The following is a 16,863-nucleotide window of genomic DNA, read 5'->3' as shown; positions in this document are numbered from 1 at the left end:
CTATGGAACTAAGGATTACTCCCTTTTAATATACTCATTAACACCTTTCTTTTGATACCCATATTGTACAAACAAATTCTAGGGTCACCCCTGCTCCACCTTTATGGCGATATCTCGAAACGGCGTCCACCTATGGAACTAAGGATTACTCCCTTTTAAAATACTCATTAACACCTTTCTTTTGGTACCCATATTGTACAAACAAATTCTAGGGTCACCCCTGGTCCACCTTTATGGCGATATCTCGAAAATGCGACCACCTATACAACAACCACCACTCCCTTTTAAAACCCTAATTAATACTTTTAATTTGATACCCATATCATACAAACACATTCTAGAGTCACCCCTGGTCCACCTTTATGGCGATATTTCGAAACGGCGTCCACCTATAGAACTAAGGCCTACTCCCTTTTAAAATACTCATTAACACCTTTCTTTTGATACCCATATTGTACAAACAAATTCTAGGGTCACCCCTGGTCCACCTTTATGGCGATATCTCGAAACGGCGTCCACCTATGGAACTAAGGATTACTCCCTTTTAAAATACTCATTAACACCTTTCTTTTGATACCCATATTGTACAAAAAAATTCTAGGTTCACCCCTGGTCCACCTTTATGGCGATATCTCGAAACGGCGTCCACCTATGGAACTAAGGATTACTCCCTTTTAAAATACTCATTAACACCTTTCTTTTGATACCCATATTGTACAAAAAAATTCTAGGGTCACCCCTGGTCCACCTTTATGGCGATATCTCGAAACGGCGTCCACCTATGGAACTAAGGATTACTCCCTTTTAAAATACCCATTAACACCTTTCTTTTGATACCCATATTGTACAAACAAATTCTAGGGTCACCCCTGGCCCACCTTTATGGCGATATCTCGAAACGGCGTCCACCTATGGAACTAAGGATTACCCCCTTTTAAAATACTCATTAACACCTTTCTTTTGATACCCATATTGTACAAAAAAATTCTAGGTTCACCCCTGGTCCACCTTTATGGCGATATCTCGAAACGGCGTCCACCTATGGAACTAAGGATTACTCCCTTTTAAAATACTCATTAACACCTTTCTTTTGATACCCATATTGTACAAAAAAATTCTAGGGTCACCCCTGGTCCACCTTTATGGCGATATCTCGAATCGGCGTCCACCTATGGAACTAAGGATTACTCCCTTTTAAAATACTCATTAACACCTTTCTTTTGATACCCATATTGTACAAACAAATTCTAGGGTCACCCCTGGTCCACCTTTATGGCGATATCTCGAAACGGCGTCCACCTATGGAACTAAGGATTACTCCCTTTTAAAATACTCATTAACACCTTTCTTTTGATACCCATATTGTACAAACAAATTCTAGGTTCACCCCTGGTCCACCTTTATGGCGATATCTCGAAACGGCGTCCACCTATGGAACTAAGGATTACTCCCTTTTAAAATACTCATTAACACCTTTCTTTTGATACCCATATTGTACAAACAAATTCTAGGGTCACCCCTGGTCCACCTTTATGGGGATATCTCGAAACGGCGTCCACCTATGGAACTAAGGATTACTCCCTTTTAAAATACTCATTAACACCTTTCTTTTGGCACCCATATTGTACAAACAAATTCTAGGGTCACCCCTGGTCCACCTTTATGGCGATATCTCGAAAATGCGACCACCTATACAACAACCACCACTCCCTTTTAAAACCCTAATTAATACTTTTAATTTGATACCCATATCATACAAACACATTCTAGAGTCACCCCTGGTCCACCTTTATGGCGATATTTCGAAACGGCGTCCACCTATAGAACTAAGGCCTACTCCCTTTTAAAATACTCATTACAACCTTTCTTTTGATACCCGTATTGTACAAACAAATTCTAGGGTCACCCCTGGTCCACCTTTATGGCGATATCTCGAAACGGCGTCCACCTATGGAACTAAGGATTACTCCCTTTTAAAATACTCATTAACACCTTTCTAGTGATACCCATATTGTACAAACAAATTCTAGGTTCACCCCTGGTCCACCTTTATGGCGATATCTCGAAACGGCGTCCACCTATGGAACTAAGGATTACTCCCTTTTAAAATACTCATTAACACCTTTCTTTTGATACCCATATTGTACAAAAAAACTCTAGGGTCACCCCTGGTCCACCTTTATGGCGATATCTCGAAACGGCGTCCTCCTATGGAACTAAGGATTACTCCCTTTTAAAATACTCATTAACACCTTTCTTTTGATACCCATATTGTACAAACAAATTCTAGGTTCACCCCTGGTCCACCTTTATGGCGATATCTCGAAACGGCGTCCACCTATGGAACTAAGGATTACTCCCTTTTAAAATACTCATTAACACCTTTCTTTTGATACCCATATTGTACAAACAAATTCTAGGGTCACCCCTGGTCCACCTTTATGGCGATATCTCGAAACGGCGTCCACCTATGGAACTAAGGATTACTCCCTTTTAAAATACTCATTAACACCTTTCTTTTGATACCCATATTGTACAAACACATTCTAGAGTCACCCCTGGTCCACCTTTATGGCGATATCTCGAAACGGCGAACACCTATAGAACGAAGGCCCACTCCCTTTTAAAAATACTCATTAACACCTTTCATTTGATACCCATATCGTACAAACAAAGTCTAGAGTCACCCCTGGTCCACCCTTATGGTGATATCTCGAAAAGGCGAACACCTATAGAACGAAGGCCCACTCCCTTTTAAAAATACTCATTACAACCTTTCATTTGATACCCATATTGTACAAACAAAGTCTAGAGTCACCCCTGGTCCACCTTTATGGCGATATCTCGAAAAGGTGAACACCTATAGAACTAAGGCCCCCTCCCTTTTAAAATACTCATTAACACCTTTCGTTCGATACCCATATTGCACAAACGAATTCTAGAGTCACCCCTGGTCCACCTTTATGGCGGTATCCCGAAACGGCGTCCACCTATGGAACTAAGGATTACTCCCTTTTAAAATACTCATTAACACCTTTCTTTTGATACCCATATTGTACAAACAAATTCTAGGGTCACCCCTGCTCCACCTTTATGGCGATATCTCGAAACGGCGTCCACCTATGGAACTAAGGATTACTCCCTTTTAAAATACTCATTAACACCTTTCTTTTGGTACCCATATTGTACAAACAAATTCTAGGGTCACCCCTGGTCCACCTTTATGGCGATATCTCGAAAATGCGACCACCTATACAACAACCACCACTCCCTTTTAAAACCCTAATTAATACTTTTAATTTGATACCCATATCATACAAACACATTCTAGAGTCACCCCTGGTCCACCTTTATGGCGATATTTCGAAACGGCGTCCACCTATAGAACTAAGGCCTACTCCCTTTTAAAATACTCATTAACACCTTTCTTTTGATACCCATATTGTACAAACAAATTCTAGGGTCACCCCTGGTCCACCTTTATGGCGATATCTCGAAACGGCGTCCACCTATGGAACTAAGGATTACTCCCTTTTAAAATACTCATTAACACCTTTCTTTTGATACCCATATTGTACAAAAAAATTCTAGGTTCACCCCTGGTCCACCTTTATGGCGATATCTCGAAACGGCGTCCACCTATGGAACTAAGGATTACTCCCTTTTAAAATACTCATTAACACCTTTCTTTTGATACCCATATTGTACAAAAAAATTCTAGGGTCACCCCTGGTCCACCTTTATGGCGATATCTCGAAACGGCGTCCACCTATGGAACTAAGGATTACTCCCTTTTAAAATACCCATTAACACCTTTCTTTTGATACCCATATTGTACAAACAAATTCTAGGGTCACCCCTGGTCCACCTTTATGGCGATATCTCGAAACGGCGTCCACCTATGGAACTAAGGATTACCCCCTTTTAAAATACTCATTAACACCTTTCTTTTGATACCCATATTGTACAAAAAAATTCTAGGTTCACCCCTGGTCCACCTTTATGGCGATATCTCGAAACGGCGTCCACCTATGGAACTAAGGATTACTCCCTTTTAAAATACTCATTAACACCTTTCTTTTGATACCCATATTGTACAAAAAAATTCTAGGGTCACCCCTGGTCCACCTTTATGGCGATATCTCGAAACGGCGTCCACCTATGGAACTAAGGATTACTCCCTTTTAAAATACTCATTAACACCTTTCTTTTGATACCCATATTGTACAAACAAATTCTAGGGTCACCCCTGGTCCACCTTTATGGCGATATCTCGAAACGGCGTCCACCTATGGAACTAAGGATTACTCCCTTTTAAAATACTCATTAACACCTTTCTTTTGATACCCATATTGTACAAACAAATTCTAGGTTCACCCCTGGTCCACCTTTATGGCGATATCTCGAAACGGCGTCCACCTATGGAACTAAGGATTACTCCCTTTTAAAATACTCATTAACACCTTTCTTTTGATACCCATATTGTACAAACAAATTCTAGGGTCACCCCTGGTCCACCTTTATGGCGATATCTCGAAACGGCGTCCACCTATGGAACTAAGGATTACTCCCTTTTAAAATACTCATTAACACCTTTCTTTTGATACCCATATTGTACAAACAAATTCTAGGTTCACCCCTGGTCCACCTTTATGGCGATATCTCGAAACGGCGTCCACCTATGGAACTAAGGATTACTCCCTTTTAAAATACTCATTAACACCTTTCTTTTGATACCCATATTGTACAAACAAATTCTAGGGTCACCCCTGGTCCACCTTTATGGCGATATCTCGAAACGGCGTCCACCTATGGAACTAAGGATTACTCCCTTTTAAAATACTCATTAACACCTTTCTTTTGATACCCATATTGTACAAACAAATTCTAGGGTCACCCCTGGTCCACCTTTATGGCGATATCTCGAAAAGGCGACCACCTATACAACAAGCACCACTCCCTTTTAAAACCTTCATTAATACCTTTAATTTGATACCCATATCGTGCAAACACATTCTAGAGCCACCCCTGGTCCACCTTTATGGCGATATTTCGAAACGGCGTCCACCTATAGAACTAAGGCCCACTCCCTTTTAAAACACTCATTAACACCATTCGTTTGATACCCATATTGTACAAACAAATTCTAGAGTCAACCCTGATACACCTTTATGGCGGTATCCCTAAATGGCGTCCACCTATAGAACTATGGCCCACTCCCTCACAAAATACTCTTTAATGCCTTTCATTTGATACGCATGTCATACAAACACATTCCACGGTTTCCCTCGGTTCATTTTCCTACATGGTTATTTTCCCTTATGTTGTCACCATAGCTCTCAACTGAGTATGTAATGTTCGGTTACACCCGAACTTAACCTTCCATACTTGTTAAAATTATTGTAGCTGCGGTAAAGTGTTTATTTATGAATTTATCTGTAATTAGTGGCAGGTAAAAAGACAATTTTTTATACAACATATTGAAGTGCTAATATATTGAACGAGTAAAATAAGTTTCAAATTTTAATATAAAACACAAAGCAATAATATTTGCGTTTTACAATGCCGCCAAAAAGTGACGAAAAATTATAAAAAAAATTGGTACTAAAATTTTTTAGCACATTTTTTTTTAGTACTGATATATTTAAGCATAAAGATAAAAAAAAGTTAAGTACTTACGATTAGTAGCAAGAGTTGAAAATTTAACAAAAGACCAACGTCAGCATCTATAATATAATATATAATCTAATATATAAAATTCTTCTGTCACGGTTTTAGAGGCTTAACTCCTCCGAATCGGCTGAACCGATTCTCATGAAATTTTGTGAGCATATTGGATATTTATACAATATGGATATCAAATGAAAGCTGTTGATGAGTGCTATAGTACAGGATAATTTCCATACAACTGGGAGGCTCGGGTCTCGAGATATAGCCCAAAACGTGGACCCGGGTACCCCTTTAATGTGTTTATACAATATGGATATCAAATGAAAGCTGTTGATGAGTGCTATAGTACAAGATAATTTTCATACAACTGGGAGGCAAGGCCCTCGAGATATAGCCGAAAACGTGGACCCGGGTACCCTAGAATGTGCTTATACAAGATGGATATCAAATGAAAGCTGTTGATGAGTGCTATAGCACAGGATAATTTTCATACAATTTGGAGGCTAGGGTCTCGAGGTATAGCCGGAACATGGACCCGGATACACCTAGAATGTGTTTCTATATTATGGGTATCAAATTGAAGCTGTTGATGTGTGCTATAATACAGAGTAAGTTTTACATCGCTGAGTGACTAGGGTCTCGAGATATAGGCCAAATGTGTGTGTATTATGGATATAAAATGAAAGCTGTTGCTGAGACCTCTAAAGTTCATTGTGATACTCGCTTTAGTCGCATCAACCTGGCAAAACTGATAAATACGCATGCGAAGCCGAAATAAAGACAAGAATTAAAAATACCCACATACCTATTTACATACGTCCTATTCGATTTGCCTGAAATTTCGTATATAAATTTGCCTATATTAGTATTTACGATGGCTTTTTTCCGGGAAGTATACCAGAGACGGACTGAGACTGGGATTAGGACTAGGACTGGGACTGGGACTGAGACTCGGAATGGGACTGGAACAAAATACATACCACCCTCTGGGACTGGCAATAAGAAATGAAGAAGAAGGAGAAAAACTTGAGAGAAGAAAAAATAGAGAAGGAGACTGAGAAAGAGATAGAATGGGACGAAGATGGAGATGAAGCGAAAAAGACGGAGGGAGGAGTGAATTAAAAGATTAGGAAAAAGTGAGGGGGGAGCAGAGTTAGATGGAAAAAGCTTAGTAAAATTTATGTAGATAGGCCAAATTTAGGGCAGAACAACGTCTGACGGGTCTGCTAGTATCATCATAAAGTAAGTACTTAAAACTGGCATGAAGAAAGTGTTTACTAAACACATTAGTCCTTTTCAAAAAATGTATCTTTCCCTATGCCAAAATGCAGGAAAGATTACTTAAACTTCTTGAACTAACAAATTTGGGAACAAAAAATTTCACGCACTAACATTTCGAGTGAACAGTTTTTTTGAGCTTAAATGTTTCTTTAGGCGTTGCGATTTGCCTTTGCATTTTAAATACAAAAAATTATGTAAGTACTAAAAAATTACTGACATGTTAGTTCCAAAAACGTATCTTACAACCTAAGCAATGAAAATTTGCTGCCAAGGCTTTTAGTAACTAGCATGTGCAGTTAATATTCAAAAATAATATTTTGACGGCCACCGTGGTGTGATGGTAGCGTGCTCCGCCTATCACACCGTATGCCCTGGGTTCAACTCCCGGGCAAAGCAACATCAAAATTTTAGAACTAAGATTTTTCAATTAGAAGAAAATTTTTCTAAGCGGGGTCGCCCCTCGGCAGTGTCTGGCAAGCGCTCCGATTGTATTTCTGCCATGAAAAGCTCTCAGTGAAAACTCATCTGCCTTGCAGATGCCGTTCGGAGTCGGCATAAAACATGTAGGTCCCGTCCGGCCAATTTGTATGGAAAAATCAAGAGGAGCACGACGCAAATTGGAAGAGAAGCTCGGCCTTAGATCTCTTCGGAGGTTATCGCGCCTTACATTTTTTTTTTTTAATGAAATCTAATTTGCGAGTACTAAGAAATTTAAATGTATGTGTAATACTTTTTCCAGTTTTTTGCTTAAATTGTGTCTCGAATAAAATTAGCCAGAGTTTTAGTTTTTGGTTTAAACTCCGCTACTAAAAATTTAGTACACAACGTTCTAGACCTACGTGTTGGCTTCTTTTCATGTACTGTTTTTTTTCAATTTCTAAAGCGCTTGCGTACGAATATAATACAAGGAATATTTATACGAAGTAGTACTAAAGCTTTGTTCTAAAACTTAATAAAATTTTGTCGTGGTATTAAAATTTGCAATAGAGAGAACAGTTTTTTCCAGGCTAGGTGTTCTTAAAAGCATACCAGTTCGCCTTTGCAGTTTACAGAAAAAAAAATTTAGTTAGTACTAAAATATTGTTAACATGTAAATTACCAAATAACCTTAGCATTGAAAATTTGTTAGTAAGGTCCTTACTACTCAGCATCTGCAATTATATATTATTTGAAATTTAGGTACTAAAATCTAATTTACTAGTACTGGAAATGTTATTGACCATGTACTTCATTTTCCATGTTTCCCTAAAAATTCTATCTTAAATGGCGCTAGCCTTAGTTTTAGTCTTTATATTTAAATTCTAGTACGTAAAATTTATTACTTACATACGTGCTAAACTTAAGTTTAGAATCCATTTTTAGAATAACTTTTTTTCAATTTCTAAAGAACAATTTGCTGGCCAAAGCTTAAGAACATTTCTAGTACACATTTGCAATGCGCACTTTTATTTATAATTTTATTAGAGAATAAGTAAGTAGAGATTCAAGATGAGGTACGAGAATTTGATAAGCTTTTAAGCTCATTCTAAATTCTTTAAATTAAGAAATTCCAAAATTTTTAGCCTAAACTTTCACAAATGTTCCTTTTTTTACCTTTAATCAGTCTATGCATCTTAGTTGTCTATAATCGAGGCTAAGATCAAGGAAGTTCCGATAATAAAATGCATGTATAATATTTATTTGTATATTAATCGATTCAATTTAAAATTTGTTATTATTCAAATTCAAAGATCATATATATCAGTGAAAACATATTGAAAAATTCTTTTGAGGCGCAGCTTGGCGATAATCATCTCTCCGTTAAAATAAAAAAATAATTTGCAAAATCTCAAAGCGCTCATCAGAAACACGTAAATAAAGCAATCGTTGAACAGTGCTTATCAGCTGCGCGTTTGTGAGATTTAAAAAAAAAAAAATTAAGAACAAAGTAGTCACATTTAGTGGAAAATCTTGCTTGAAAGAGAAATGTTGTCGAAAATGCGAAAAATTACGCGGCGCGCGTTCTTATTTTCGCTTTTAGTGCTTGTGCTGGTGGAACGTGGACAAAGTGCAGTACACAAAAAAGCAGGTGCCACATTGGAGGACGAAACAGCTGGAATTACAACAGCAAATATAAAACCTACCAGCGCGCCTACCACCACTGTCAAAAAATGTGCCGCAGACTACTGGCCAAGTCAACTAGACATCATGTACAGCTATATAGATGAAGTAGCGTGGCCTTGTGATGATTTTCATGAATATGCTTGCGGCAATTGGCGCGCGCCATATCTATTGAGAGCACGCGGTGCGCGCGATACCTTAACCGCTGTCAAGGCAGACAACAAGCAACAATTACTGATGTATTTGTTAGAAAAACAAGAAATGCTACGAAATGGCACACACACTGAATTGCGTCGAAGCGACGAAAATGCAGTGCGTTTTTTCAGCGCTTGCCTCGAGCGGGTGACTGGTGAGCAAAGCGGCAGCGAGCGTTTGCATTTGGATGTAGAGTCAGACTCGTTAAGCGCTTATACCGACGAATTGCGACGCATAAGCGATTGGCCAATATTGAATCCCTGTTAGCTTGCAGAACCAGCAAACGATACACTCGGTTGGAGCGTCTACCTGAGTAGTGAGCTGCGGCGTTATGGCGTACAAGCACTATGGCAACTACTGGTCAATACCAACTGGCAGCAAGCGGAGCAAAAAATTTTCTACATATCAGCGCCAGCTTTTAATTTACTCAAACCAACGCGTCACGCGCTGCAGTACGATGATGATTCCGAGTATATGTACAAACGTTATGTGAAGTATTTGATATTGGATTTAGGAGTGCGCATTAAACGCGCCCAAGCTATTGCCGCAGAAGTGGTGGGATTTGAAAAACTTTTATTTGAGTTGGTACAAACCGAGCGGTTGGTGTTGCTGCGCGAGCCACAAACGCTAGCGGCACTCCAAGCAGAGTTGCCAGAATTAAATTTCCGCAAATATTTTCAGCAACTGCTGCGTGATATAAACGATAAACTGCCTGCAGATTACGAACAACGCTTATTAATAGTGGCAGATGTACCTTATTTACGCAAGCTGTGCACACTACTAAAGCGCACCCAACCCGATTTGTTAGGCAAGTATTTGTTAGTGCAATTTCTCGCACATTTTGAGGTACGCCTGCACGATGAGGATAGCTATCAAGAGCAGCGCGATCATTGTCTACAGCAGTTACATTCATTTCTACCAGCAGAGCTCACAGAAATATTTGTACACCTGCAGCGCGCTGAATACGTTGGTGAGGCTGACGCGCATATGACGCATACTCAAAACGCGTTGAATGATATATTTTCAGTGCTAAAATTGCAATTCGAACGCATGTTGAATGCCACTAACGTGTTTGAACGTGATGCGCTCACCAAAGTGTTAGGTTTGGAAAAGTTACGCGCAATGCGCCTAATTTTGCCGCAAGCCAACGCTAGCAGTAAAGATCATTTGCCGTCAACTGTGAAACTCAGTGAAAACTACGATGCAAATCTAATGACACTTTGGCGTTGGCGTACGCAACAAGAGTTTGATGACATGTTAGAAACATTGCTGACAGGGCGTAGTAAGCCGATTGCCTACAACAACTATGGTCCCCTAGATGTAAACGCCTACTATCGCCTAAAGCAGAATGCTATCGAATTACCTGTGGGCATTTTGCGCGCACCATTATTTGATACTTGTCTTGATACAGCCAAAATATATGGCAGCTTTGTTTATATTATTGCGCATGAATTAATGCACGGTTTCGATTATGATGGTCTGAATTATGATAAAAGTGGCAATGTGGCTGGTAATTGGGGCGTTAAAGCGATCATAAGATTTGGTAGTAAATCAAGTTGCTATCTCAATGAACGCTACGAAGATGGTGAACTCAAAGTGAATGAGAATATAGCAGATACTGAGGGCTTACGCCTCGCTTTTGAAACTTACAAGCATGCGCTGGGCGGTGGCGAAAATTCAACGCTAACGACGGAGCAGCTGAAGTTGTTCTTTCTAAGTTTTGCGCAAACTTGGTGTGGCGCCGGTGCTACTGAGGCGAACAGCTTGCACGATGGACATAGTGTGCGTGTCAATCATGTTGTGGGCAACTTCGAAGAATTTGCTAAGGCTTATAAATGTGATGCGCACAGTGAAATGAATCCGCAGCATAAGTGCAGTATATGGTAAGGAGGTGGTGATATGCTTTTCAGCAGATGTGCAAATCTCATAAAACTCTTGTGATATAAAAAGAGAGGTTCATTAAAAGTTGTTTACATTGTGATCTGTACAAATAAAAAAATTGTGAATATTATAATTTTTTGCTTTTATTTATAAAACAATTCTATTAATAACCTGCGCTGGCGGCAGATAAGGGCGCTCAACGGCGGAGCGTAAATATGTGTGCTTGAATTATTTTCCTTTAGATCACTATCTCCGGTTAACGCCGCTTGTCACTTTATTTGACAGGAATTGTTTAGTAATCTGTCAAATAAAGTGGCGAATAGCGTTAGCTGGAGGTGGTAAAAATGTGTCTTTGAAAATCTCGGTAATAATGTCTGTAAGTTGTCTATCCTAAATTGGCCCTATATACATCAACATCATCATTAATTTATGCTCAACCGCCTTGGCGAATCTGGCCATTTCGTAAGAAGTCACGCCAATCATCCCTGTTTCGCGATAACTGACGCCAAATGAGAGCACCAAGGGAGGTCAAGTTTTCCTCCACCTGCTCCTCCTAACGCAGTGGGGGTATGCCCCTTCCTCAGCTTTTAGGCCCTGGTGTCGACTGACATACTTTCTTGGGCGGAGCGTCTTCGTCCAGTCGTATCACTGGACCTAGCCTTTGGGCTTTAATTCGCTTTACTATCTTCAGATCTGTGTAAAGCTTATGCAGCTCATCTTTATACCTCCATCGATACTCTACCGGAGAACTTTTCCCTCGAACACTCCATAATTTGAGCTACTTGTAGAGAGTAATTTTAGTCGCTGTGTCTCTGTATACAGCATTGTATTATACCGAGGTGGCGAAACGTTTCCGATTTCTGCAGATGTTCCTATCAGCTGTCGTTTTGCCAGCATCATGTTTGGAGTTAAAACTCGCAGTATTGCGGTATGTATGCCTGTCTACAGAGACACTTAAGTTCACATACCCAAAAAATCGATGGGTCGAACAAAATCGTCCACGAAGCAGTCGAGCTGGTACCAGAAGATTTTAGTACTGGCGCGTACCGGTTTCAAGTCTTGCAAGAGATTGCACACATTCGCCACACTCCCTTATTCTTTCGGGGAAGTCCACAAACTTTGCAGTTCAAGAAGTCGAACGTTATCATCCCGTATGCAGTCGGAATGTTGCCATAGGGCACTAGTAACAGCGTATCGGTTTCATTTCTGGCAAAAGACTGCCAACATCCACCACAATCCCTCAGTCCTTTCGGTTACAAGAACCACAAAAACAACAACATTGATACTTTTTGTAAACTTTTTGCTACGGAGAGGCTTTGTCTTGGTTTCTACAAATGATGTTTCAAAATTTCGACATTGCGCCTAGTTGTATGCAATCTTTGTCAACATTGCTGTATAGTCTCCCCAGCATTCGAAAATTTGTATATTATTAAAAATTAAAACGTTTCGTCTTCAGTAACAAATTTATATAGCTTTTACGATTTAAAAAAACTGTATGCTTAATGCAGCACAAAAAACACATCAGTAATTGTGTAGCGACATGCTGCGTAATTCGATATTGCATACATTTAGGCTGGAACAATGATGCAACAAACAAGTGGGATTCTCTATGCAAACAACGCCTATGCGCACTCTCATCGGCAAAACATTTTGTCATTAAATGTATATAAATATTAATTAAATCACGCTTTTTACATTTGCATTATTAAAATAAATATGATTTTTTTTTTTATAAAATGTGGCTTGTGTATGTGTGTATTGATTGAAACATATTACACAATTTGCATTACTTGTTTTATATCTCGTTTTTGTTGCAAACATAAAACTTTATTTTAAGCGCAAATTGCTATGAAATTGTTGGATTATTAAATTGCATGCGTAAATCACAAAAAAAAACTTATTTTATATAGCATACTTTCAGGCATTTAAAAATGTATTTGTATAAGTTTGTTTTCAGAAATATTAATGCTGATGCTATTTAAATAATTTAATTATTAAAACTTATTATCATAAATTTTACAGTCATTTTTAGTTTGCTTGTGCTCATATTGCCTAAATGTATGCTACAATCGAAGTTTGCAAAATTGCCCTAAACAATTAAGTATAATTAAATTGAAATGCCATTTGTGTGCTAAGACGCATATAAATATAAATAAGAGCTGAATATTTTGTAGCAAATTTAATGCGCAAATATTCAAAACAAATCTTAAATTAATATTTATGTTTGGCTGAGTTTAAATTTTTAACAAATTATTATGAACTAACAGAACTTGAATTGTTGTTTTAAAGCTTAAACTTAAGAAAAACTTTTGTGCGATTGCTTTTTGACTTTCTTTATTAAACTTTTCTAAATTTAAAGCATAGTCTTTGACATTAATCGTATTTTATGTTAAGGGTTTTGTCAAATAGTAAAGACAAATGAGAGCTGCGCACCTAAAAGTATGCAAAGCAAACTAAAACCTATTAAAGAAGATGATTTTGCAAATTCAATTTCGTTTCCTCATGAATGATGGTACTTGAATAAAGAAATTCAAAATTCGGTTGAAAGAAAAACATGAATAATTTACTTATTCTAGGAAAATCTGACTTACTGACTCTCTTATATAGCAAATGCCGTAATATATAAAAGATAGATTAGTAAAAGTTAATCTTAAAATTATGCACAAAAAATGATTTTTACTATGAAATTTACAGAATCAAATGAAAGCAAAATCTCTTGATGAAGAAGAGCTTCTTAATCAACTTCGCTTCCGTAAGAGGCTAAGCCATTCAAGATACAATTGAAAGCAAAATATATAATATCAATCACAAATAACATCGTATCCTGCAGATAGCTCTTATGCAGTGATAAATACAAGATAGGTTAAGAAAAGTTAGGCGCCTAAAATTATGCAGAAAAAAATAGATTTTCACTATCAAATTGGCAAGAAAGATTGTAGTAAGATTAAGATAACACCACTCTAAGGCAGCCTCGGCTGCCCTAATCTTACGCCTCAGCACAACGTATGTGGACGTCGTTCTAGTCCAGGAGCCTTGGGTCGTTGGCAGCAAGGTCTGTGGACTCTTTTCTAAGGACTACCGGCTGGTGACACCGCCCGTGACAGTAGAATCAGATCTTGTATTCTAGTAAAGAAAAATCTAGTATTTATTTTACTATCTCTTTTTAGCGACGAGGATTTTACCTGTATTAGCCTCGAGCTACAGGGTCAAACAATCCGGCTGATGTCCGCATATCTCTCGCACGATCGCCAAACTTCTGTGCAGGACCGGATCTGCAAAGCGGTACGGGAGGCCCACAGTAAAGGGTTCCCGATAATAATTGGGGCCGATGCCAATGCACATCACACTGCTTGGGGCTCTACCGAAAAAAGTCCTATCCTCTACTCTCCTAAATAACGCTTCTCGTGGTAGGCCGAGCCTACCGTTAACAACTGATGAAGCGCCTCCTTTAGACACAACATTTGCTTCTCTCGGTGAGCTAGACTCATCGTCAAAAATAGAAGAAGCAGTAGATTTAATCACCAAATCTTGTAACGCTGCCTTCACAGTAGCCTGCCCGGAGATTAAGGTGAGGGGTAAAAAGAAACCCTATTGGTGGAACCAAGAAATCTCCGAGCAGAGGAAAAACAGCAGAAAACTCTTTAACGAGGCTAAGCGCACGGAAATCTGGTCCCATTATAGGGATGCCTTAAAATCTTTTAAGAAGTTAATCCAGAAGGCCAAAAGAGACTCCTGGAAGAACTTCACCAATGACATCGAAGAAGTCTCAGAGGCCAATCGCCTACGAAAGGTCCTCTCCAAAAACCCCATACCTCCAAGCTGCATTCGCACAATGAGCGGAGAATGGGCCACTTCTAGTACGGAAATTCTGGAAACCCTGATCGGCACTCACTTTCCAGGCTGCAGATCTCAACCATACATCTTAAACACGCAATCTAACACAGGGCCATTTCAACCCCTGGACCACATTGTAAGCGAAAAAGGAGTTATCTGGGCAATCAAGTCCTTTAAACCCTTCAAATCTCCGGGAACGGATGGAATATTTCCCGCTGAATTGCAAGCTGCAAGCGATCTTATAAGCCCGCTGCTAGCTAAAATCTACAAGGCTTGCCTCAACCTGGTCTATATCCCCATGGAATGGACCGAGGCAAAGGTAGTATTCATACCCAAAGGAGGCAGGATATCGGGCAACAATCCAAAGGATTTCAGACCAATAAGTTTGACCTCCTTCCTCCTAAAAGTTCTAGAACGATTGCTGGACGCCTACATTAGACAATCGGCAAATAAGGCACTAATCTCCAACAACCAACACGCCTACTCTAAGGGCAAATCCGTAGAGACAGCTCTACATGCTATCACTACTAAGATAGAGAAGGGTCTTGCCTTTAAATAATTTACGCTGGGTATCTTTCTCGACATAGAAGGAGCCTTTAACAACGTTCTCCCGGTCACAAAATCTCTACGTTCACTAGGGGTGGAAGAGCCTCTTGTGAAATTCGTCGAGCTCCTTCTAAACAAGAGAATCATTACCTCTGAGCTGGGCAGCTCATCGTTAATAAGGTATACCAACAGAGGAACCCCCCAGGGGGCGTTCTTTCTCCTCTACTATGGAACCTGACGGTGAAGGCTCTGTTATCTATACTACAGCCCACCGGATGCCAAGTTATTGCATATGCCGACGACATAGCCTTGACAGTTACCGGCAAAAACCTTCCGGTGCTTGGCGAACTCTTGCAAAATGCTCTTAATCTAACAAACACTTGGTCTATGGAATGCAGACTCAGCATCAGCAGTGAAAAAACTGAGATGGTGCTTTTTACCCGCAAACGCAGTATACCGGAATTTACCCTCCCGTCCCTAAACGGGAAGGAAATCAAACTCTCTACCGAGGTTAAATATCTCGGAGTTATTCTAGACAGGAAGCTTGACTGGAAGCAAAATGTGGAGGAACGATCCAGGAACGCCACAATGGCTCTCTACGCTTGTAAGTCGGCAATCAGAAAAAGGTGGGGTCTCCAGCCACGCATAGTCCATTGGATCTATACGGCAGTGGTGAGACCCATACTCTTCTACGCCGTCACCGTATGGTGGACGGCACTCGATATCGAATCTAACAAGAGTAAAGTAACGAGAGTGCAGAGGATGGCGGCAATGCTCACCAGCGGTGCCCTTCCCTCCATTCCCACCAAAGCTCTTGAAACCATATTATTCCTTCTCCCAACTGATCTTTATGGTAGATACTGTGCCTCCTGCAACGCGGCAAGGCTCAACGCTATCGAACCATGGAGGGACTGCAGGTTTGGTCACACCCGGATCCTGAAGCAAGTCCCCGAAACCTTCTTGAAATTGGACCATACAACATCGACCCCTTGCTGGGACAACAAATTTTCCACAAGAATCCCAGAGAGGAACGAGTGGGCAAACGGCGTGGAGCCGGGAGCACACGAAATCTTCGTTTTTACAGATGGCTTTAAACTAAACAACAGAGTCGGCAGCGGAATATTCTCGGAGAAGCTCAATCTAAGCGAATGCTTTCGCCTACCCGATCACTGCAGTGTTTTTCAGGCTAAACTCATAGCTATCTGGGAAGCAGATTAAGATAATCAAAACTTACCTAAAAGCAAAAGCAGCTGCCTTCAGAAAAGTTATCTTGAATAATATTCTATATAGCACTAGAAGACCCGGCAGACGTTGTGCTGCCCTAAATTTGGCCTATCTGCATACATTTTAATAAGC

The 16,863-nt window shown here is 39.7% G+C and overlaps 2 protein-coding genes across 2 annotated transcripts in view; one reads left to right on the top strand and one right to left on the bottom strand.

Moving 5' to 3' along the window:
* Pde9 (phosphodiesterase 9) overlaps positions 1 to 16,863 on the bottom strand; it is a 341,755-nt gene that overhangs the window by 41,560 nt on the left and 283,332 nt on the right. The gene's annotated exons all lie outside the window — the stretch shown is intronic.
* Nep6 (Neprilysin 6) lies at positions 8,701 to 11,252 on the top strand. The gene is given in 1 exon segment (XM_067778621.1): positions 8,701 to 11,252. A coding segment is annotated over 1 exon segment (2,217 nt). The 5' UTR covers positions 8,701 to 8,916; the 3' UTR covers positions 11,134 to 11,252.

The sequence above is a fragment of the Eurosta solidaginis genome, chromosome 4, assembly GCF_040869045.1.
Source record: "Eurosta solidaginis isolate ZX-2024a chromosome 4, ASM4086904v1, whole genome shotgun sequence".
Classification (NCBI taxonomy): Eukaryota; Metazoa; Arthropoda; class Insecta; order Diptera; family Tephritidae; genus Eurosta; species Eurosta solidaginis.
The sequence above is the reverse complement of the archived record's forward strand: the minus strand, read 5'-3'. Positions and strand labels throughout refer to the sequence as shown.